The sequence below is a fragment of the Cottoperca gobio genome, chromosome 14, assembly GCF_900634415.1.
Source record: "Cottoperca gobio chromosome 14, fCotGob3.1, whole genome shotgun sequence".
Classification (NCBI taxonomy): Eukaryota; Metazoa; Chordata; class Actinopteri; order Perciformes; family Bovichtidae; genus Cottoperca; species Cottoperca gobio.
The window spans coordinates 9,624,124-9,650,065 of record NC_041368.1 but is presented as its reverse complement, the minus strand read 5'-3'; the positions used below and the strand labels follow the sequence as shown (position 1 = coordinate 9,650,065).

Sequence of the window (25,942 nt, the reverse complement as noted above, 5' to 3'; positions counted from 1 at the left end):
TCTGTGTCTCTTTATTATAGTAGTATGTAAGGCAGTACAATGATGTTATAAAATCAGCAGTGGCAACATTTTAATTATTAAAAGTTGGATTTTGTTTCAGTCTGCTTACTTATACATTAGTTTGATACCCGTTCACACATTATTTTCAGGGTTCCTACGAATTTCTGGAACATTTTAGGATGCTTCTAACTTTTTCCTCAGCCTCACCGGTTGCAAGCTGTAGCGCTTTCACTTTCACTATGATAGCCGTGCAATCACATCATCGTCAACTCTTACTTCAGTCTTCACTGCATTGTTTAGTGCGTTTGGGGAAGAAGACTAACTTTTAAAAACAACTTGACCTCGCGTGACTTGACGGTATTATGCCACTCCAGTGCATCATAAACATGGAAGCTGGCTGTGGGGAATGAGGCTCGTGCAGAAAGGACACCCGTCATTAAGCACACATGCAGCCCACATGCTCTCATCTAGATCCTCAGAGGTCATGCCAGGTCACACAGGTCAGTAAGCCCTTCAAGTCAAAGTTGCTTGGAGATTTTTAGGATGTGAAATTAGAAAACAATAGATGTAGCCACGACAAATATGAATCATATACAAGAAACATCTCAAATATTTTATAGTCTGTTATTTAAACAGCCTTTAGAAAATGTGTGGGTCAAAGCTATGAGTCACCACTGTAGATATGGCTTCAATAGGTGTATCATCCAGCTCATTGAAGCTACTGTGTTGATTCCTTAAATTGGCCAGTATCATTTACTTTCACTGCTTGTATAAATGTGTGTGTGTGTGCGCAAGTCTTTCTGTAATAAAAGCACTCCATTGAGTCATAGGGCTGTTATCCTAATCTAGGACATCTAGGCATTTATCGTAGGAAGTGCAATGAATGAATGAAACAAGTTATTGTTGATTCAAAGTATTTTAACAGGCTGGACCTTCATCACACTGCCTACAAATAGTTTCCAGGTTATCGGCCCAGGGCAGGACCTCAAATTAAAACCTACTTTGATAATTCTGCGAATTTTGGATTACTATCAGGTCACTTTTACAATCCTTCCTATTGTAACTCATTTAGTCTACACAGGGAGTGAGGTGGTTGTGATTGTTGGATTTTTGGTTTTGGAAAGGGCATTTTTGACAGTGACGTGGCTTGTGGCTGCACATTTTATTACTGGTTGGTCTTTTTATCTGAAGTGGGAATCACGTTATCTTTTTTCACAGTTACTGAAAAGTGACTCAGTAAAGCAAGCTCAGATCCTGGGGGGACAGAGCTTTCTCCATCGCTGCTCCCACCCTCTGGAACTCTCTGCCTCAAACCACTAGAGACTCCTCCTCACTCACCACATTCAAAACATCACTAAAGACTCACCTGTTCAACACTGCCTTCAACCACTGACCGTCTCGTCTCCTTATCCTTCCTTTTTGTTCTTTTATTTATATATACACTTACTCTGTGAAGCGTCTTTGAGTTTCTAGAAAAGCGCTATACAAGTACAATGTATTATTATTATTATTATTATTATTATTATTATTATTATTATTATTATTATTATTATTATTATTATTATTATTATTACTACTGTGAGTGGTGACTGTCCTCTCCTCTTTCTTTCTTCAAGAGTTTTAGTTCTTAATAAATAGCCAGTTATTGCCATTAACCCACACCACGCCTTTATTGAGACCCTTGCGTCTCAGGACAGTTGTTAATTGTCCTACGAGTCACATTAACATAATTAATAATGAGCAAACAGCATATTAATATCATATAAATAAAGAGCTTCTTGCTTCTTGTCTGTGGTGCTAAATAGTGAACGAGCTGTCTCTATATAACTAAATATATAATAAATATAAACCCACAACTTGATAAGAGGATGCTATCCCCCTAAAGAAAATCCTAAAGCAAACAAAAGTAATCATGCAGGTATAACCCTTAAAACAGGAGTAGACAAGAAGATTAATCTGTCTTTTTTTTTTTATACATCAGAATGTTCTCAGTTCCGGATTAAAACCCATTTTTCGCTGAAGCTTTGTGAAATTTAGCTGCTGACTATGAACTTCCATAACAACCCACAACTGCACAATTACTTCCAGGAAACTGTTAAGATTTTTTTCTAGTCGCAAATGTGAACAAATTGTAAATTAGTCATCTTCAATGTGATCTGTTTCCTGTTGTCACCTGAAGCTTTATTCTCTACTGTAATACAAAACAAGCTTGTTTTTTTTAATTAATTAAAGATCAACTAAAATAGATAATTGTTTAGTTACTTTTTTTATCAATGAATGCTTATTCCTTGGTCGATACTGAAAGCACACAGCAGCACATCTCAAAGGTTTTCTAAAAAGGTATGTAGGCTACTTGCTTGCTTCTTCCATCACTCTAATCCTCCAACATATTCCCTTAATAGGCAGTTTAACACACACACAACCTGCATCACACACACAATTAATCACACAATGAGAGCCATTCAACAGCAGGGAGGCAGATCACAAAGCCCATACCCCTTAAGTGGTTCTTGTTTCCAGAGCGGCCGGGTCACCTCTCCTGCCTGACTGGTCAATAAAGTGTATTAGTAGCAGCTAGGTGGGTGGCTGAGTGGGGTTAAAGGGACGCTCGCTGTCATTTATTTGTTTGACACTGGGTCAGCCTCAATGGTTACAAAACATGCTCTATGACACACATATGACCCACCAGCAGCCTCTCAACGTACACTAAAGATTGAGTATGGGAGACTTGCAGAAAATGTTTGATGTTTTGGGAAATACCCTTTTTTTTTTTTTGCTTAAAGGGCATTTAGACAGAAACACAATTTTAGAAGCATTTGCATACAAAGTCAATGGAAATATGCAAAATTGCCCAACTAGCCAGGAGATGATTTGCTTAATTTAGCATTAAAGACTGGAAGCAAGGGGGAGGCCTATACGGGAAACAGCTCGACTGGCTCCGACCAAAGGTCAACAAATGTGCTTACAAGCAACTCCCTGTAAAACCACAACTTACCATTTTTATGTTTTTGTTTGTGGACCAATTAAACAAGATACAACATGCTGATTAGTGAGCTTTAGAGGTGCTGGGAGACAGATTAGTATTCTATTCTGGAAAACGCCAGGCTAGCTGTTTCCCTCTGTTGCCGGTGTTTACACTAACCTAAACATCTTCATATTAGAATAGAGACACGACAATGGTGTCAAACCTCCTTTGGAACATTATCTCCAACTTTTTTTCTGCCCTCTGTTAACTCAGAGTTTTCTTCCAGAATTGTATCTATTCAACAAGTACTAGTAAACATAATTATTCATAACATAATATTCATCAATGTTTATAAATATGTTATATCTGCTGTGGTGTAAATGGACTACTGTGTGTGTGTGTGTGTGTGTGTGTGTGTGTGTGTGTGTGTGTGTGTGTGTGTGTGTGTGTGTGTGTGTGTGTGTGTGTGTGTGTGTGAAAATGTAATTGAAAGTTAATACTTCTTATTTCATGTTGTTCTGTGAGTAACCTGTGTGTCTGAAATGTATCGCATATTTATCACTAATGATTTATTTGTCTTTGTGACTCTGAATATAGAGATTAATCTGCAGCACAACACGTACAACACAATCATTACATCATGACACAGATGTGATTTAAAGGTGTCCTCCTGTGCTCCCACTCCTGCTTGATGCTCCTAATTCCCTCATAGAAAAAGCAACAGAAGCTCTATTAACATCTGCATGGAGTGGAAGATGAATGCTTGTGTAATGCTCTGAGCTGATGGAGATTATTCCTGCCATGTTTGTGTGGCCTGGAGGTGCCGCACAGTGAGCTGGGGCTAATTTATCTGTGTGGCCCATGCACAGAGCCAGGAAATTAGGTGGTCTGGGCCATTGGAGCTTTGCTAATATAAAACACAATATGCACATGCACACCCAGCGTCAGACTCTGGGACCCAGATCTGTGTTTCTCTTAGAGGGAGGCCAGGGTAAAGATTAGTTCACGATGACATTAACCTGTCAGCAGCCGATCATGTCCCATCACATAATTCTTGAACAGGAAGCAGAGGAAATCAGGCAGGTCGTATGGGTGCAAACAACTATGGCTGGATCTCTCCTCAGGGTGACAGATTCATAGGTACTTGGAATTTTAAAAACTGCTTAAATGTAGCATAAGTGTGTTCTCCAGGCACAATATAATATAATATCAATGACGAGTACAAGTGTTATTGAGTGGGAGAAATGGTCAAGAAGATGGTGAATGGCATTTTTTTTTTCATTTTTCTTTCTGTGAAGGAATATTGGATATTTCTTTGTATAACTCCATAAATAAGCAAATACAGTCAACAGCCATTCAAAAATGATGTTTTTAGGAATAAAATGTTGTATGAATTCGGCTATGAAGGATATATGACCCCTGTGTAGAAACCATCAGAATATAGATAGGAATGAAATGAGATTTATAGCTAAGTGTATAAGCAGAAAAAAATAATTTTGAGGAAAAAGCCTTTAAAGATATATTTTGTAAAATTATATACATTTTGACACTACAGGTGAATAGGGTTATAAAAAACATTTTCATTACAAGTTTTCTGAATGTTTAAATATATGTGCGACATTATCTAATGCTAACTTTTGGTGAATTTAGGAGAAATCTACAGATGCAAATAGATATATAAACACCTAAATGTGTATTTTGGATGTTTTATTTACAGCAGTCTGGAAGAAGGCATGTTATAGAAGCAAAATAGTGTTATCTCAGGATTATCATCAGGGTTATTTTCTCAGACTTTATAGAAATTGTGATGAAGTAATCTACGTTATTAGTTCACACAAAGAAGAGCACACTTCTTTTGTGGGTTTTTTGTGATGCTGACTGTGGTGCAGGTTACGTATAAGGGCAGGAAGCCAAGCACAGTATTTGTTCGTTTGTTCTAAGAGCCCATGTCATTTTCATGCAGAGCATATTTCCACTGGTTTCTCTGATCTGCACTATTCTTAATATCACAGGAAGTGGCAGCTGCTTTATGCTATTCTTTTATATCTCTTTACCATCAGTGGCACTGCTTTGTTTACACACTCAGGATCCGACTGCCATGGTTGTAGTTCTTGAAACTGGCATTTTTTAATGAATACTCTGGAAGCATAAGTGTGAAAGACTGAGAATATTTATCTTCAAATGTTGAATTTTCTGCACAGGTGGAAGTATTTTTACTTTTAAAGTGAAAAGTAGCAATACCTCAATGTAATCTTTTATTTTTGTACTATTATAAATCATGAAGTTATACTTAAATATATTTAAAAAGTAGTTAAAGTATCAAAAAATGTAAATTATTATACAGATACAGATATTATTACAGATGTATTAATGTGTAAACCGAGGTGTAACTACGTTTGATTTTTGTATATACTGCTTGGCAGATTGATTAATGACAATGCACAATATTTTATAAGTTGACGTATTTGCATAGTAACTATAGGTTTCAAATAATGAAGTAGAAATTATACATTTTTCCTCTGAAAGGATGCTGGTTTAAATGTTGCAGATGTATCATAACATGTAAAAAGTCAGTGCATGTACCAAATGATGAATCTGCTGGTTTAAATGTCCAAGTAAGTCATGACAAGGAGGCAACCCAGCATCCGAATAGAGCTCAGACGTTAGTATTATTATTGATTACTCCAGGAATATAATGTGTTTTAGGGGGCTGTCAAATGGTTGTGCTAAACAAGAGTTCCCTCTGCAGGACAAAAAGTGGAGGCACGACCACAAAGCTGCCAAATACAACAACATAAATGCTTTGACGACATCTAGTGTAGGAGGGTGGTGCTTGTGAGGCATGATACACCATCAGAGCTTCAAACCCTGTTTTTAAATTCAGACTATTTCTTATATGCTTATTGTTTTTAGGGTTTATATTTTGATTGTCTTGACCAATTACAAATAATTTTATTAGCAGCAAGAATGTATTGTATAGAAACATTGAGAGAGAAAACACAGGAAACCTTATTGTGCATAACCTTTATTACTTACTATAGTTTTGCTATAGCATTTAGCACCCCTTTGGTGGTAGAAGAAAATAAACAAAACAAGCTGACTTATCTATTCAAAAAATATAAAGACATCTTTATTGCAAATATTACTGAGCAGTGTAGTATCAGAAAATGAAGGCAACATAAAACAGAAATGCAGTGCGGACACAATTATGCGACATCAAAGTAAAAAGAAATGGCATTCAAATGAAATATGCAGCATAAAGAAAGCCTATAAAGACCCTAAATGTGTTTGTGGAAGTTTTAAACTAAATGTTAAAATGAAAGCAGCTATAAAAAAAACAAACACATAAAGCTGCAATAGTCTTTCATACTACACATATACTGTGTACATAACACATGCGTACTTGCAATGTCAAATCTCAACAATGAATATTTCCTGTGCAAAACATTAAACTTGTTTTCACCATATACCATCTGGACAATGTCCGTTAATCAGTTATTAATTGAGCTGCATAAGAAACAGCTAAAGGTCCTGTCACACATATCCGTATGATATGTGCCGGCATACGTTTCTGTCATACGGATATGTGTGACAGGGCCTTTACTCATTCAGCTGCAGTATCACTCCCACTACAAGGCTGCAGAGCTCAACCCTCACATCGTTAAACAGACTTTCCAAACTGAAACAGTCACATATCTGCGTGTTTATTTAGGCTGTAGGGCAGATAAGCACTGAGTGAAACACGGGGCACTGACATTAGAGTCTTTTCCCAAAGGTCATCCCAATCAAGTATTTGTTTCATTGCTGTCCAAGAGGAGTAGAACAGAGACTTTACTTGAGCTGTTTTCCTACAAACAGGTGAACCTCACATTAAGGGTCCAGTAACAGACCGTAAATAAAGGTACTGCAGATGTCAGAGTACAGCATTGCTAGCAGGAAAGGCAGTGTTTGAGCAGTTATTAATTTCTATCACTCAATAGTCATGTCTGCCACCTAACTAAATATCTATAGTTCAGCTAACTGGTGAGATTGTAATGTAATCCAAATTCAAATAAGGGGGTGAATTGACAGACACTCTGTATTTTGGGTTTCTACCAGAACTTGTTTACATGCTTTAATGTAAAAAAAGTACAGTCGCACTGTTCCTGTTTTAGCGCCTGAGCTAGTTCTCAAGCCGTGGGTGGAGATATGCTCAGTATATTCTAATAACCCTGCATGTGACATAGGAAGGGGAGCCAAATCTTAATGGCCTGTTGAATCCCATTATGATATCCCATCATATGTCCCCTCTCCATTGTTTTGTGTTTTAGGGCCAAGATCTCCACGTTTAATGTCAGCGTATATAATCAAACTGTGTTCAGAACAGTAATAAGATACAATATAAATCTATAGGGAGCATCTGTTTTTCTTTAACAAAAAAATAAAACACAAAATCAATATTCATTCTGCCATTAACTGATAGGATTGTTTATATAGTTAGGTCTCATTTAATCTTATTTACAAAGGAGACCTGATCAACGCAACAGAATAAAAACCTGCCATTATAAAAGAAAACAAACACTGTTGCATTTGTTTGTCTTTCATTTCTTTCTCCTTTTGATAGCATCGTGACACATCAAGGTGAGAATGAGGTCTATTACATATAATCTTTCACACCTCAAAGGTACGTTTTTAAAGAACATATCATATCAATGAAAGGTTAGTTTCATCCTGTTTAATTTTTTTAGAAGGGTTTCCATGGCTTCTATTCTCTGCTTAAAACAATGTAATAATAGAAAATAATATCATTCCACATAGAGTAAACCCCCAACCGTCAAACCAAAGTGAGTCACAAACTATGTAAGAAGGGTTCATTAAGTCGTTGCCATGTGTGAGTGAGAGTTCATGGACTCAGCAGACCAATAGCCACAGGAAGTGACATCACCAGTGACAAATACCACGGCGATGATTTGAACATTACACTAAGTGCGGAGCAGATTGGAAGAATCCCTGTAAAAGAGCAGAATGTGAATTTAGATTTTTCTTTTCAGTTGGTGTTAGAGAGAAACAAAAACCCAGAGTTGAAGTGAACTCCACTCACTGTGATGGACGGCCATGCTGTTCTCCTTCCACTCGGTGCCCTGGTAAACCCTGCAAGTGTAGGTGAAAGGCTTCTCATCTGCCAACGGGGCCCAGGTGAGTCGACAAAGATCAGGACTGACCAGGCTGACGTTGCTTCTCCTGCGGTCCTCTGTGGTCACATAGACAACGGCGTTGGGATAGGTGCTGCCCACCAGGCGGCTGTCCTGCCGATACTCACAGTAGGGGCCGGGGACCTGGTCGGTGGGTGGAAACTCACAGTCCACACGGACATTTCTCTCCAGGTAAGTCAGACATGGAAACATCTGAGGCCCGCGAGGAGCGAACAGAAACGCATACACTGAGTTCACTGAAAGAGACGCAAACTGGATGTCAATCTCAAATGTGTTCAAACTAAACTTATTATTTTGAAATGTTAGTTTATTATTGCAATAATAACAACAGTTGTTTATATATATATATATATATATATATATATATATATATATATATTGGTTATATATACTTGGTTTAAGTATAACTTAACACATCATTTCAAAATGTCACTCAAAATGTCTGAGGTTTGTGTGATGGGTGGCTGGTGTGTAGTTCACTCCTCTCCTTTCCTCCGCTCTGTCTCTGACTGTAAGTGTGTGCGGGAGCAAAACAGAGAGAGGGAATGTGATTGCGCAAGACAAGAAAAAAAACAAAAAGCTTGAATTTCAGGGGTCGCAGGGTTCTATTGGGGGAATATATATATATATATATATTTCTTTTTTTTCTTTTCTTTTTTTTTACGGTGCACGATTTACCCGCACCACACTCTTTACATTCATTTTACCACCTTACCATCTCAATTCAGTGTAAAAGTAATACTTGTCTTGAAGGTAACTACACCCTTGAGCTGGTATTTTTTAAACTTCTACATTAGGATTACATCATTGTAATGAAACTTTTCTAAACTCTGTGGTGGAATTGGGTAATGACACCTTTGCTGCAGAATTATTGTATTTTTGTCTGTCATGGACAATCTTGATCTTAAATGGATTTACTTGACAAGGTATTTCATTACATTTCAAACATTTGATTACATTTATGCAACTATATTTATCTTTTTGACATAATCACTCATAACCTTTATAACTCCAACTTTAAATGGTTGAGTCCCCAACATCATATAAAAAAGAAATACAGAGAATGAGACATACTGTGAGTAGTTTGATGAGTTATCATTATCCTGCCAAAGAGGAGACAGGCCGTGACGAACCACTGCAGCTCCATGTCACGATGTGTGTGTGTGTCCGATCAGATCAATAACCTTCACACCTCCTGGCAGAGTTCAACATGGGACAACATGAGAAAGTTGCACATGCAGCCCCAGAAAACCATCACTCATTTGAGAAGAAAAACACAAGATGCTTACAATCTTTAGGCCTTAACATGTACAAACTGCACTATAGCCCACCCTATCTACTAGCGCAGTGTTAGCGGGCCTGGATGTGATCCTCTGCCTGCAGCCCAAATGCAGAGAGGACTACGCCCATGCAGCGTCTTGGCTCTGCAGCAAACTGCCGAGCTCTCCTCACTCTATACAATGCGCATAATGTTTCCTTACTGCAGGAGAAAGTCATGCAGACATGCTTCGGATACACGCAAACCCGATCTGAAAATGTTACATTCCCTACACTGATATGTCTTAGCCTTATTTCTCCACTCTGCAGATGAGACATTAGTCTTACCTGATTATGTGGTCGCTGTCCCGAGGTTGAGCTGCGCCGTTTGCTGGTATGCGGAGCAGCAGCTGCAGCAGCAGAGCAGCGCTCACTGTTGGACTGAGGATACAGTTATTGCTCCGCACGTGCTCACTCAAACACGCACTCATACACATCGGCTTTCATCCTAAAAAGACCATATCCTAATTGCACAGCAGGATCCAGTTGCAGGGAAATTAATTTCACTTTTCTTGCATTTATGAAGAAGAGAAGTTACAGCGTTGACCAGATATTAATGCTCATTAACCCGTCATTTGTGACTCAAGCTATTCAGGGGTGATGTGTTCCCACATAAAAAAAAGAACTGGAACTTTACACATAATGGCAATCAATTTGCTTTTCATATCAGCAACATCACTACTCCTATCTAGTTTATTGTTTTTGGGGTGGCTGTCACATCTTGGTGCAAAAGAAGAGTTCCCTCTGCAGGACAAAAACTGGAACACCACCATAAATATGACAAACGCTTATAGGCTACTAAAAAAAATGGTGACAGCTAGTGTAAAATGGAAGGTGTGGGTGGAGGACATTCAAACTTTCCTTAAGCTTAAACTTTCACTCTAAATGTGTTCCATTTTACGTTCATGTTCACGTTCAGTCACTCCGGGTCGGTGGAGGGTTTTAGCGTATTGAAAGGTAACATAATTGACCTCTGCAGTAGTGTCTCCACTGCAATCTTGGTTGCAGTGAGACACTGACTTGTAAATGATCTTCCTCTCACAACATATTCTTTGTTATTGTTTAGTGATTGCACATGCACAAATGCACTGTAGATTATTTAATACAATGCAGTAGCAGCATTAGGAATTTCGTTTTTCAAATGTGAATGAATTCCATAGAAATGTTCAACATGGGACATCATAAGAAAGTTCACTGATTAAATCAGAACAACACAAGAGGCTGCAGATTAGGCTACACCCATGCAGTGTCTTTATTACTATGTATTTTGGGTCAGTGGGACATATAACAAGCTATTAGAAAAACTGTTTGATATTTATACAATACAGATTAAGCACTAAAAATCCAGTATGTTTTGTTATTCAGTGAAAAGTGAAAAATAAAATGCACAAAAGTTTGAATAGCAACATGATACCCATATCCAGTAAACATATTAAAAATGAAAAAGATAAGATGGAAGCTACGAAAGAAAATGTTATTATCTTTTAAAAGTAAAAATTAATACAAATATAAAAATGCTTTTAAAAATGGGTCACCCTTGCATTGTATTAGCCAAAAAATAAAATCTAATAAACTTAAGTAGATTTATTTTAACATTAATTTAAATCAGTCGAGCAAACGTAACATATCATTTAAACAGTAATTTATTGATCGTCCCTAACTAAGCTTCCCAGCTGTTGTGTGTGAGGGCTGGAGAGGTCCACAGAGCTCAATGTCAAACACCCAGCTGTGTGTTCATGTGTCAGACAGATCTGAACTGGATACTGTAAACGTGTAATAATGTGTCAGTATTCTACTTTTCCAGTGTACCTGCTTACTTTAAATAATGTGCGCTGAAGTGGAATACCAAGCTCTGGCAGGCATAAACAGTACAAGGAGAAACAAACAAAACAGTGCAGTTGCAGTGCTTGAACAAAATGATCTGTGTTAGCTACAAGTTATAAAAATGTAAATAAAGTTAAGTAATTGCTTACTGGACTGCACAGTTTGCTTTCCAGACCATCAAATTTTCCAGGAACTTTGCAGAGAGCAAAGTCTGCAGCAGCTTAATGTGTTAGGATCATATTCTTTAAAATAACAGTATTTGTTTACATTGGGAAAGCAATAATGCAGAAAATGGAGCATTCTTACAATATCTTCGTTGGCATAACCTTATATGTTGAAAACACCTTTCAGAGATTCCAACTATGCCACACAGCTTCTCTGATTGAGGAAAAAAGGAAAACTGCATGGATTTAAAAAGCATTGACTGAATCAATACTTGGTGCAGCTGGTATAATGGTAGTAGAGTATAATAGTATAGTACTAATAGTGTACATCAGAAGAAGAATAGGTGATTGCTCTCTATTTCATCTGCAGTGTATCAACAGCAGCATCCAGCAGAGGAGCAGCTACAGAATCTCTAATGAATTCTTTTGGCAGGGATCACTACACCTGCTCTCTCTGCCTTTGATAGTCAAAGGGAGGAGACAAAACTGTGTAAAAAGAAAAGTAGTGATGATATATTAAGTACAGGGTAAAGATATCCTCTGCCTTTATTGCCTGCTGTGGCTTGTGCCTTTCAGAGAGCTCTGCAACACTTCTGTCATTGTCCTAGGAGACTGCTTCAGTATGGCAGTAGTTCAGCAACTGTCTTAGGAAGGACCTTGACAAAATGGATGAGCAGTGTGAAAAGGATACAGTGGATACAGCGAGAGGATACAGAGGACACAGTGGGTCTAGCTCAGTGGATTTGACCAGAATTCTGGTTGTTCTTAATGTTTTTTAGGCAACACAAGCTGATGTTACATCATTTTACATATCAATAGTATTTAGATACCATTTTGCCACGTTATTTAACTATACAGTGCTCAAATGCAAGGCTTAGTAACCCACTGGATTGATAAATGACTACTGCTCAGAGTGTCGTTGTGGCACGTGGTGTCCTTTGATCATTTGTGTTTGTCTTTAGTAGCTCTTCATCGTGCTTTAGTTTGTATGTGATAACAGTACATTAATAGTTCTAGAGTTACCCATAAGTAACTAATACGTTTGTATAAAAAAACCTTCAAAACCAATGTTTTTATTCCGCTTTAGCTGTAAGTTTGTGTTTAGTGCTAATTATCGAATGTTAGCATGCTAACACGCTAAACTAAGATGGTGAACATTACCTGCTTTACATCAGCATCCTGTCATTGTGAACATTAGCATGCTGACTTTAGTATTTATAGGTAGAGCCTCAAAGAACTGCATGGCTGTAAACTTGTTAAAACTCTGTTTTCAGTAGGCTTATGTGTGAAAAGTATATTCATTCATTCATTTTCAAGTTCCACGTCATTTCTAGACCAAGCAACCTTCGGTTCTGAAAAGTGAAGCCAATGTAGAAGTGCCTTCAATCTGGATTCTGTCTAATAGCAAGCAGGGGGCGACTCATTTTGTTCCTTTTACTGCTTCAATATAATATTAATCTAGTTATAAATGATAAACCAAATACTCAAACCCATGTTATATCACCCTGTGTGTTCTTTTGTTTTATGCCCATGTAAATGTAGTATAGATCTTCAATACATTAGTTGAAATGAATTACCTGCAAATTTGTGTTTAATATGTATATATTGTAATTTATGTTGGCAAAAGTAGCTGAGAAAGTGCTGACACGTATTGTACTCACACACTGAATGAGGAAAAGTGGAACAGCTGCTGAGGTGCCTCAGCTAATCAAACCCTCATCACAATATTTCATTTTTCTTTCGCATCCTGCCTGAATTCAATGATTCAATATGAGGCCAAATATTTGGGTATTGACATGTGATCCTCTGTCCTGTGTTAAAACAGAGGGTAGAAATCAATGAAACATCCTTATACAATACTAAGAAATGTCCCCAAAGTCCACTGGAGCAGCATTGTCTCCCCCCTTCTCTCTCCCCACTCCCCTCCCTCTCTGTCCCCCTCCCCTCCCTCTCTCCTCTGTTTCTTCTATAAGCCGACCTCTACTGTATCTACCCCTGGCATCACACTGCAGAGCACTGAGGAAAGCTCAAACTGCATCAGACAAGGTGAGAATGATTCATATACTGCTATTTGCTGGATCTGAGCTATGGTAAAACATTGAACTGAGCTATGCACAATGCTTTTCTTTTTGGTCCGGATGAAATATTAGGTTTAACACTGGAGTCAGCACGAAAGCAAATATTTGTGTGAAGGCGAGAGTAGCTTTGCATCAAGCAAACAGAGAGAGCTGAACTGGTTTATGTATTTTCTTAACATATTAATTACAAGCAGGCAAATAATTAGTGCGTTGTACTAGAGAGAGGTTGAGCACAGAAATGTGTCAATGTTGGCAATTCACCAGTGAAGTTTGCAGTTCATCTCTTCGCAGTGTAAAACAGTGAGCCTGTATTGTACTCAGTATTATGGTACAGTGAGTTTTCTACAGTAACCTCTGCAGAAGTGTGCTTTTTCTTGTCTCCGAAATCTGACCCTGCTCTTTAGCATAGTCAGCTGTATTTGATTCGAACCTCAATAAAGGTAAAGACGTGACAGCTAAATAAATAGGTTAGCCGTTTGGTTCCGGTGTATAGTAATTGCCTGGTGTTAGTTTGTTTGACTGTTCATATTAAATGTCTTCTTTTTTTGCAGGAAAGTTGTGAGAATGTTCTTCCTTGCCACAATTTTACTTTTTGGTAAGATCATTGGTTTACTTGATGTTAATAGAGGACTATTTTCTGATATTCTTTCCTTTCATTATCAATGATTTTCTCATACGAGTGAGTTTTTCTCTTTGTTATACTAAACATAGGCTTTGCGTCAACCCAGAAGGTGATTCAGTTGAACTACTGCTCAATAGATGAGCACAACCTCAGGATGGATTGCAAATATGCGGTTCCCGCTGAGTCACCAGAACCATATTGCAAGTATACAAACGGGCACCGACTGTTTGACACCACCGACCCGGACGAGGAGCAGCATGCCCCCTTCAAGAAGAAAGCTAGAGTCCGCATCTTCCCGGGCAACATCTGTCGCCTGCTGTTTAAAAACCTGCCCAACGGCAAGTCCAACTTCACGTGCAACATCAAACTTCCAGACTCAGAAGCCACAGCGTTCAAAACCTCAGTGGTTGATAAAAGTAAGCTGCTCATGGTCCTTGTTTACCACAACTGTTACTTTACAAAAAGAAAACATTTGAGTGGCTGCCAAACAAACCTGCATTATTTTTCTTATTGCAGAACTCCTCCTCCCATGCTCAGCGTGGAGTGTCCTATTACAAAGCTGCAGTGGCCTACTGCTGACCTTGATGACACTTCCCATGCTGCTGGAAATTCACTGGCTGTGAACAAGGCGCCAAACTGCTGCATACGTTAACACTGCACCCATACTCATCTGGTGACTGCTGTTAGACTCTTCTGAAGTTGAGTGTATGCACAAAGTACAATGCCTGCTAACTCTGCATCATGCACTCAATACTAAGCACACATACTAATGCATTATACTCTACAGTACTCTCACATATAAACAGTTATTGAAATGTGCAGTAGAAATCTGTTGGATCCATTTCTGACGGACATGTCTAACAGGGTGATGTGTAAAAAGCATGAATGTGACTTAGAATTAAACTGAAAGTCTATATTCTGTAATATTTCATATCTACATTCAATAATTACAATTGTATTAAATGTAATGAAAGATATTGAGCTTTAGCCTTCGGTCTTAACAATAAGAAAGAGCAATTTATGAGGACTGAGCGAATAAGAGGGATTTAAAAGAGAGATGAAATGGCTCAACCAGCGAACAATTAAAATGTTCTCAGCTCAAAAGTGATGCAGCGTTGTGCTCCGCAATGTGACATTTTTGCTGAGTATCCCCACTCTTTAAGGTAAGCAATCTATTTTGCCTGACTGAAATCCGTCCCCTGTGTCTTCTTCTTGGCTGCCAAATGATGAGGGCAGTCAGAGGCGACCTTGTGCCACACAAGCCAACTAGTGGAAGATTGTGTTGTATCAGTCAATAAGAACAGGGTAGGGCAACAAAGATAGCTTTGGCAGGGTTTCATCTGATGACAAGCAGAGAAACAAAAACTTGAAAACTGTTTTTGACTGACTACTAATGGATGCATGAGTAATAAAGTTTCTATTCTATTCTACTCTGAGGTGACGATGTATACAGTCCCTCGATTGTTGTGACAAAGAAAACCAAAACACAAATTCAGTTTTTATTTTGCCTTTCACTTGTGCCTGAGACACATGATCCATGTTCAGCCGAGGTTTGTTGTCATAAATATACAGTAGTATGTTTCTGAAAGCTTTACGTTTAGTCAGATCCACATGGTTCTATTTATACACTGAATATTCTCTGATAATGTAAAGGATTTTTACTTATGTATATAGTTGAGTAGGTGGTGTGTAGCCAAAGCACAATCATTTAATTGTACTGAAGAGCACTGCTGTACTATGTACTGTATAATGACAATAAACTGAAATGAAACTTAGCAGCATCAAAGAAGAACAACGCTCATTAAATGAAACTAACCAACCAATGAAATATGTTTATGTATGATGCCTAGCATGCATGTCCACAGTTAGTATGTGCGTTATTCTAAAGGTGCTGTTGGTGTCCTGCAGAGGGTAGCACTGGGTCAAATTGGATTGCACTTTAAAGTGTCCAAAAGAAGACAGAATTACAGTCATGAGGAAATACCAGAATTTCAGAATATGCAAAGCAGAGTATTGGGTCTGAGCAGGTAAGGATAAGGGATTAACAGCATGTACTATTTACATGCATACACAGGCTGAAATAATGTGTTTGTGTTCTTACAATATCCTGAAAACAGTTTACCCTAGTGGCTTAGTAGAGTCTACTACAGACAAACAAAACAAAACAGGTATTCTCTATTCTCTATTCTCTATTCTCTATTCTCTATTCTCTATTCTCTATTCTCTATTCTCTATTCTCTATTCTCTTCACCTCAGGCGTTGTCTCTACTCTCTCCACTGTCTCCTTCCCCCCCTTTTAGCTGCTGTACTAGGGCAATCAGCTGATATGGTACAGCTGGGCAGCAACTTGTAATCCGTGCTGCATCCACCGGTAGGGAATGTATCTCCTATCTATGACCCTGCCTCTCATGACATCACAATATATATACTGTGTGTATATATATATATATATATATATATATATACTGTGTGTATATATATATATATATATATATACTGTGTGTATATATATATATATATATATATATATACTGTGTGTATATATATATATATATATATATATATATATATATATCTTTATCTATATTATATATATATTACTGTGTGTATATATATCTATATATAACTGTGTGTTTCTTATTATATATATATATATATGGTGTCTATATATATATATTATATTATATATATATATATATACTTTTTATTCTTTTTTTTTATGTGTGTTATATATATACTGTGTGTGTATATATTATTATATATATATCTATATATCTTATCTATCTCTATATCTATTATATTATAATTCTTTATATATTATTCTATATATCTATATATATATATATATATATATATATATATATATATATATATCTATATGTCCAGTGGGACAGGGTTCAAAGACCTGAATCCAACCTGTCCCGTGTATGTGTAAATATTGCCTACCTAGCTAATAAACGACCAACTTACCACTGTTTTTTCTCCATGTAAATGTGCTTTGTAACAGCTTTGTTCTAGTCAAACCAGTTTTCCACTCTGTCGTCGTCCAGGCACCTGAGAGGATCCTATTACCGGAAGTCACCTAGCTTGTTATCACCTGTGCGAACTCCTCAGGTGAGAGCAGACGGTAATTGAGGGTAGAAACGTCGATACTGGAACTAAAGTGTTGGGAAATATAAGCGCCTGTTTTTTTATTCACTTTCTGTTCCTTTTCCCGGGACTATAGTGAAGAAGGGACGCCGTCGTGTAGCAGAAAAGGACAAAACTAGTCGACATGATTATCAGCGGGTTGTTTTCGGTGGCTTTGTTCTTTGTCGCAGCGACAGGTGAGTGATTTTGGCTATAGTTTTTTTTATTGTATTATATGTTTACGTGTGAGGAAAGTCACGCTTAGTATTTCTTGTGGCACAGTTTAACTCAACAATAACAATAATAGTAGTGGCTATTTGTCCCTAAGTCGTTGCTAATCATCCCCAAATGAACCTCGGGCCTGGTCCTGGAAACTAAATGTTGACCTGTGCTGCGCTCAGAAGAAATTTACTTAAGTGAGCCAAAACTAGGATTCTCTTTTGTAGTCTACGAGTTGCAGGATATTTCCAACTTTCCAAATAATGTTTCTTTAAAATAAATGACAGCAATAAAGCAGAACATGTAGCCTACTGCGCCCTGAGCGTTGGAGCAGCTGTAAAAACCAAAGCGATCAGATGTATTAATTCCTCTTGTTGTGTAACAATTGTCATTGTTAATTTACCACTAATGTAGGAAGAATGCTCTACAAATACACCACGTTGTTCCACATCTCTGCTCCTGTACTGGACTTTACACATAGATAGGAATATTGTTAAACATGTTTAACCAGAATGAGGTTCACTGAGGCCACAATCAGATCAATAGTGAGCAGACTGAAGGTTGATTTCACTGCATCTTATTAAGAAAGCAATCATACCAAACTGTGTGTGTACTCATATTTTTAGTTTTACACTCACTTGTCAATGCAGTAGCTCTATACATATTTGTGTCTTAAATTAAACTTAAACTATCCGCAATTTTGAGATACTTATGTTCACAAACCAACTGCCACTCATCATATGATCAAGGTATTTGGATTTTTATCTTTTAGTGGATGGACCATTACTTTCAGTGAGCAGGGTCTGAACATTTCTACAGGCCACTCAATTCCTTTGTCTGCCACTTCTGACATCTATGTAGAAGCCAGACACTGAGTATAACATGTAACCTTAATCCCTGACTACAAATTTAGGAATTGCCAAAAAAAATAATCTTAATAAAAGGAAAATGTATGTGCCATAGTGGCAGGTGACCTGAATTGTCATCCCCTGCCAGTGAGTAGCCTTCAAAGCAAGTCCTGGTTCTTAATTACGGCATATTGTACTACTGACAAAATTATCTCATAACTATAAACTTGCAGTGTTAAATGTACAATCCTGAGCAACATTGTGAGTTTTTTCATGAACATCATGAAATATACAGTATAATGTGTTCACTTGCTCTGTGCACACAACACACATGAAACATTTGCATAAGTGACTTGCATCATAGACTTTGCTTGTAGACTAGTTGAGGGGCCTGGTGTTTTGAAAAAGTAATATTCTTTCCAACTTCTTTCCCGGCTGGTTACCTGTAGTCTTTACTGTAATGCGCCTGCAGCACAGTTGCTGTATGAAATCGACCCAAAACAAACCTTCAAAGTTGTTGCACTGAGCAGAAAATTGTCCAACCCTGAAACTCGCAAAGTATGCAAACAAAGAAGTCACGGAGTGCTCTGGTTTCACTTTACACGGGTCTCTTATCTCCAAACCAAAACTGAGTGTGCAGCTTTATCTCAGCAGAGACTGCCTGTGAGAAACATCTGGTGTTGAGGAAGTCCAAATTTCATTTAAGCTGCTACAACAAAAATGTCATTTGTAAATTTGAGTTTAAGTCTGGCTAGTATATTTTCATCTTGTAGTAAATGTGGTGATTCTTACAATAAATGACTATGCACACAGTTAATGATTAACTGGCTCCTGCTGCTGTTACTTGTAGTTGAAGCTTTTCAGACAACAAGGTAGTAGTTAAACAGTGTAACTACCAACACTTAAAGTAATGGCAGTTTGATGCAAGAGATGCATATATTATGAGACCGACAGGCATTCATATTTTAGTCGCTCGTGTCTCTGCAGTAGCTGCACCGCTGTGCCTGAAGAAAAGAGCCAGTTTCACCAGAAGTTATCTGGCTCAGAGGACAGGAATGAGTCCCTTCTTTGTTTGTCCACACCCTGATTGCTTGTGAGCATGCTCTGACGGTCTGAATCTTTGACATAATGTTACACTGTTCATCTTGTTTGTATACTACGACACAGAGTGCGCTTATCTTCCCTCTGTCAGCCGTAACTTCATATGTGGAATATAAAAAGATACAGGGTTCCTGCTGTTCCTATTACAAGCCTTCAATTCCACTTAAACTCCTGATTTCCGCTGGTTTCCCTCTTGTTAAATACTCATACACAGGGTTTGCTGGAAATCCTTTGAAACACTTGCATTTTAATGCAAGTGTTCTCACGGCTTTAAAAAGTCCTTGGATTTTGAATACAGTGCTTGAAAATTGTAATTGCATTCCTTTCATAATAATTCACTATTCGGCTGAATGATGGGCATCATATTAAACTCAATGGCAGATCAGTTGCATTGGATTGAACTGCAGGGCCCACTGAGTGTATGTGCAATAGCTGTTCTTAAAGGAAGTGAGAAAATTGTGGTGATGAACGTTCGCAAGTTTTTAGGGACAATATTACATCCTATGCAAACTAAACAATGGCTGAATCAGTCATGCAACCAACATGTGTAAAATATTTCCTGTATGCACATTATGTTTGTCTACTGTAAGTTTTAGGGATGTTTTATATGTGTGACAGACAGCATGTTATTTAACGTCAAAGTCTAATATGTTTTATTTGAATCTCTGTGTGTCCAGGTGTAAGTGGCTTTTCAGTCTCCACCAGCAACAGCAATGTGCGGGTGAAAGAGAATGAAGGTGAGTCCTGAAAATCTAAAATAATTTTAGTGGAGCCATTTTATGGCTTAATTGTGTATCCTAAAAGTAGTCTTCATTCACTCTGTTCTAACGGGTAAAGATGGGAAGCTCGTTGCTTCGTAGGAGACTTTTTCACACCGCAGTAATCCTGCTTTGATTCCCTCCGTGATAGAGAGGAAGGTTTTGCATTGGACATGGCGTTCGTGTTCCTTAAAAAAGAGAATATAACCAAGCCTTTTTCCCAACAGGCCGTATGTTTTCAAAATCAAAATCTCAACTGTTGTCTGAAGCTATAGCCTTAACGTATAGCTACATATTTGAGGTGGAGCACATCAGCTACAGTGTAGCTACGGCACATGCATAGGTTCCGTTGTTACTTTGTAACTTGCAAACCATGTTTGTAACCTGTGAAACACTTGAGGTAGACAGTGCATACTTTTAGAACATCTCTGTAAATAAATTGTCATTTTAAGGTATGTAAATTACAGTGTTTTGATTCCTAGTGAACTGGATACTCCAGTTTGGGATAGCTGGTTATGCTGTTTAGTGGTGTTGTATCTGGTGCTGTATTTTCCCCACCGGCTTCTTGCATCTCTTTCGGTTTCTAACACGAGGAAAGATCTCTTGTAACTAATTACCTGTGATCATTTTCCATGTTTGGTTTCAAATCTGCTCAATTTAAATAATTTCAGAATTGCATTTATTTTCAATAATACCATTTGTATTTCTTATTCCATAATTGTTATTGTGAACTATGTTATTCCAGGGACTGACCTCACATGCACATATTCAGCTGACTTTGGTTCAAATGCCAGAGTAGAGTGGAAATATATGGACCCAAAAGGCTCAACAACATATGTGGTCTTTGATGGAAAACCAACAAGTAAGTAGATTCAGTCTTTATCTGTGTCAGTGTCAGTGTTTTGTTTGTCTCTCTGTTATTTAGAATAGTACATCATAAACTACGTTTAAAAGATTTCAATGATATTTGGTGGAAAGTTCCTACCTGGGCCAACACAGTTTCTATTTTGATATATTTGTTTTGTTTTATAAACGCACCAATACGTCTCAAACCATCTTGGAAAAAACCTCCCAAAAAGGTATTCTTTAAAAAAAGAAATCCATAATATTTTTTTTTTGGCAGTACTATATAACATGATAATTCCTAAAGCATTGTGCCATTGGTTGCATTAGCCTTTCTCCTGTCAGTTATTTTGACGGGCAGGATCATATAAATTCCGTCATAATCTATCATTATCTGCGATTTTTTATTTTTTATTTTTTTTATGATAATAAGACATAGGCCTATTTAAAGGTGGAGTCTGTGATTCTAATCCAAATCACTTTTTGTGAAATTCAGCCAATATTTCCTCACAGCTGTCAGTTCTGTGTGCACGCTGAAAAGTAACCCGTTGTTTATCCACAGCACTGGCTCTGTGAATAGGAAATGGCCGTGTCAAATGTTATTTCTTTTTACATTCAAAGCTCCTATTGAGGTTTTTGAAAGAACCTTCTAATGTCTGTTTATAGGCCTTCAAGTGCCCGCAGTGAAAATTATATTTTTGAAAGTCTAAATGCTGAAAAATATGGATTGAAGCAGAATATTTTGTTCGATTAAAAACATGTTGTGAATTTTGGAAATGATTACATCCGTCTTTGTTCCATAAATTTTGACTTTTTGACCGTGGACAATTACAGAGACAAGATGGCGACACTCGTTGTGTTTTTGAATAGCCTAATTTATGTACAGAACAAGCTTACAAATGCATTTATAAGGGCATGGAGAGAAAATATGAAGAGACACCGACCATGTGGTCACTTTTCTGTCAACCCACACAAAGCAGATAACGCCCTCAGTGTTGTAATGACGGACGGCTTTAAGATTTTTCAACGACAGAAAAGTATTTGGTTAACGCAACCTCAGCATTGTGCAATTGCGGAAACATTTAAGTAACACATTTGCAGCCACAAGTGATCCTGCAAAATATGATTGCAGCAACACATTATAAATGTCAATAAGTCTGTTCTGTAATGCTGCCATTCGTCCACAGAGACGTACGCCGGCCGAGTGACCATGTACGCTAGTAATCTGAGAATCTCCAAAGTGACCCGTAATGATAATGGCGTGTTCAACTGTGAGGTGTCTGGCAACAGCCAGTTTGGACAAGTCCAAGTGAAGCTGACTGTTTTGGGTAAGGATCATTTTATAATTACATTCTGCAAACATGTCTATTTTTAATCCACCCAGACTCATCTTTACCATAAGATAACTAATATTGTGGTAAACTTCTTTGTCTGAAGCTTAATTATTTTTATTACCGTAATTCAGGCCGTGTATTGCTGTACATATGATGACCAGCTGAAAACTGAATGTTATTTCCTGCAGTGCCTCCATCTCCGCCCTTGTGTAGGGTCCCCACCTCTGTGACGACGGGCAAGGTGGCCCTGTTGACCTGCCATGACAACGACGGCTCACCTCCGCCCACATACAAGTGGTACAAAGATGGCGTCCCTCTGCCAGCTGAACCTAGCAAGATTGCTGCCTTCAAAAATGCCACCTACAAGCTAAATATGGTCAATGGCAACCTGGTCAGCTACAACCTATTACTTTGCACCATCTTTACTGTGACAGTTGTGGTCCCCATGGCCTTTAAAATAAAAAATATATACCCTGTCTGTCTTTTCAGGAGTTTCCCTCTGCAACCAAGATGGACTCTGGTCAATACCACTGTGAGGCTAGCAACGATGCTGGTCTTCCACAGCGTAGTAAAATGCTGACAATGGAAGTCCGTAAGTGCTATTTCTCTTTTTAATAAAAAAAACAAAACATGCATGAGCTTATATCTTTAAACCAGTTTCAGCCGGTGCTGCATGCCAACACTTATAGGATAGTGAACAGGTTTGGCTGCATCTAAGGAACCAATAGAAATTGCAATGCATATCATTAAGAAACAACATTTTCAATTGTCCTTTGATCATTTGGATGCTACAATAGTTTTTACCACACTACGATATTTGACTTTAATTCAGCTAATGAACCTCACAAATGTATATTTTCTTCAAGGTGACGTAAACACTGGAGGAATTGTTGCTGGGGTAATAGTGGCTCTGCTGCTGGTGCTCCTGCTGGTACTTGGCATTTGGTATGCCCACAAGAAAGGATACCTGCCCAGTGAGTTAGCAACATTAAATACAAATCATAGTATTCACTGTCATCTTCTATATTCTGACTTTCAGTGTGGACATTACCAGAAATGTTGCACATCTTTAATAAATGTTCCCCTTTAACAAGTTAAAGAAGGTTCTGAACTCCCATCCATGGTCGGCACAAAGTGTATTGAAAAAGCATCAACATATTTATAATACTTGCTACAAACTGTACGTCCAAAAATGAGTCAAATCACAAACTTCATACAGTAATTAGCCCAGCTACAAAAAATATACATAATCAAAATCCATTTTATTTATATATTAAGTAGGTTTTTTCACGTACAAGGAATTTGCTTTGGTGTATAGGTGCATAACATACACATAGTAAGTGAAAACGAAAGTAAAAGCAAGTACAAAAATCAATACAAATATGAAAAAATACTATTAAAATATGTACACTATATCTGAATAAAATGAAAAAGCTGTGCATTTTTAGAAGTGGTAGTTTAGCCAAGATTTGTCAAGATCCACAGAGTATAATAGAAACATAATACTGGATGGGCAACACACATTTAGTAATACTTCTCATGTTCTGACTGAGACACGATACTACCTCAGTTACAACAGCAAAGGGAAGACTTTGCATGTCTGCTGCATATTTGTAATAAGTACCAAGCACTTCATCCCAATGACGATGTTTCATTTCTTCTCTTTACAGAAAAGACTGAAAGGTAAGAGGATTTTTTTTCTTAAAACTTTCTAGTGGATTTTTAGCAGATCACTGGTTTGCTGCTCCAGACTGACTTTAATTTACGCAGCCCTATCTCTCTGAGACAAGCTCAACATGTTCTTTTAATTCTGCCTGCAGCAAACCAAAGCCCAGCGTGGTCTACCAGCCCACATCTACGTATGGTGGTAGTAGTACTGGTGGTGGTGATGATGAAGATGTAAGTATGAGCATTGTTTTTTATTCTAATTCTAAGTCAAGTATGTTTGTTTAGTTAAGAACAGTTTATAGTTTCAGTGTGAGCTGCAGGAAAAAACAGTCCTTGTTCTGATGTTTGGTATGTTTGTTTTCAGGGTGAATTCAAACAGAAGTCGTCATTCGTGGTATAGTCTTCAGTAACGACAGGAGATCGGTTTTAAATGTCTCAGCATGAGATTTTCCTGAAGATTTTAGTGACGTCTTTCTGTTTATCTCCTAAATTGCAGTTTTTGTAGACCAGTGTGATTGTTTAAGTTGACCTTGAGTCTACTTTAGTGTCTCAGATGCATCCAGGTTATCGGACATCATTTACTACAGGCAGGTTATGAGGCCTCTTTCAGTCTCATAAGTTGATAGGCTATTTTAATAAAATGAGCTGTGGCTACTAGTGACCCATGTTGTCCTCAGACATCTTCCCATCTAGGACTGTGTATTACCGTGTGCCTCCTGATTTTCGGTGTCTCTTAATACTGTGTGCGTGTGGTGTTTTTTTTCTCTCCATTTTTTTAACAAACCATTGTTGTAATGTACAATATTATTTTCTATTAAAGTTTGTGTTTCTTGTAAATAACTAAACGGTTTTTACATTTGTAATTTAAAACAATTTTAAAATGGGCTATCTCTGAGCTTCCTGATATTAACTTGAAACTCTACTGCTTCTGCTTGTATGACTAACAATTTAGATGCACATTTTAATATCTAGTTGAACATGGCTGTTTTAACTTTTAAATGCACTGTATGGCGACCTTGGGTGTCCTGAAAGGGCCCTCTAAATAAAATTTATTATTATGCTTCATATTTCTCTGTTATTGTTGTCTGAGTCATACGTTTTGAACTACATTTGCTTAACTGATTGGTTTTTACTGTTCAGTACACTTCCTGTTGAAACATCAGACATATGCTGTGACATTGTCCTGTTAAGTGTGAGGTAATAATATGTTTAACAGGTTTTTTTAAATGATTACCAGCCTGTTTTGTAAGGCATCTTGTGTAGCCTTATCATAATTATTAATTACCCAAACTGTTGTGACATGATGGTCGTAATATTAATTATGTCTACCTCTGTGCACTAAAGGGATATTAATTTGTTACCCTTGACATCCACAAATTCTCAGGTCATGTGTTTGAGTGGCTCGTTAATGTCAGACATCAATATATCATGAGATATAATCTATCGGGTACAATATTTACATTGGGAAACACTACGTTTTCTACATTGCTTGACCTTTCCTTTTGTAAAAGCATTAGAGCTAATGATTGTTACTTTGACTTATGTATTTAATAAAATGTTGTTGCTGAATTGCGTCTGTCAAGTGTCACCAAGGAAATATTCAGCGTTGCCTAAACGCAGTTAAGCTACAGTATAAATTGTATCTTTGCTACTTCTGTTTTTCTTTTTGTGTCAGAAAAATGATTACACTGACAAGGTCACTGTGTGCAAATTAGAGAATTGCAGTCGAAGACTGAAAGCTCAATGTACTTAATGAAACATCTTGTGACAAAGGATCCAAGAAAAAGAAACCAACGGTATATTACTGACCACTGCAACTTGACCACTCCAGTGAACAGCCTCATCATCCCGCATTGCACTGCACAATCAAACGTTTTTAT

General features: G+C 37.6%; 1 protein-coding gene across 2 annotated transcripts; it reads left to right on the top strand.

The window, feature by feature from the left end:
* The first annotated feature begins 17,133 nt into the window (after positions 1–17,133).
* f11r.1 (F11 receptor, tandem duplicate 1) lies at positions 17,134–25,631 on the top strand. 2 transcript variants are annotated; one of them, XM_029448216.1, is made up of 11 exons: positions 17,134–17,276; positions 17,389–17,488; positions 20,137–20,196; positions 20,963–21,079; positions 22,248–22,388; positions 22,583–22,785; positions 22,884–22,986; positions 23,261–23,368; positions 24,065–24,077; positions 24,215–24,293; positions 24,427–25,631. In XM_029448216.1, exons 2-11 carry the CDS (start codon positions 17,437–17,439, stop codon positions 24,460–24,462), a joined length of 912 nt encoding a protein of 303 aa, XP_029304076.1. In that variant the 5' UTR covers positions 17,134–17,276; positions 17,389–17,436; the 3' UTR covers positions 24,463–25,631. The 2 variants fall into 2 exon arrangements, with proteins under 2 accessions (XP_029304076.1, XP_029304075.1); XM_029448215.1 differs by lacking the exon at positions 17,134–17,276 and having other exon boundaries at positions 17,283–17,488.
* Positions 25,632–25,942: the final 311 nt, after the last annotated feature.

Excerpts from the sequence above, each read along its gene's own strand:
- f11r.1 (XM_029448216.1), top strand. The coding sequence starts at position 17,437 with ATGATTATCAGCGGGTTGTTTTCGGTGGCTTTGTTCTTTGTCGCAGCG. Across the intron at positions 20,197-20,962 it reads GCGGGTGAAAGAGAATGAAG|GGACTGACCTCACATGCACA; the intron begins GTGAGTCCTGAA and ends ATGTTATTCCAG. Across the intron at positions 21,080-22,247 it reads CTTTGATGGAAAACCAACAA|AGACGTACGCCGGCCGAGTG; the intron begins GTAAGTAGATTC and ends ATTCGTCCACAG.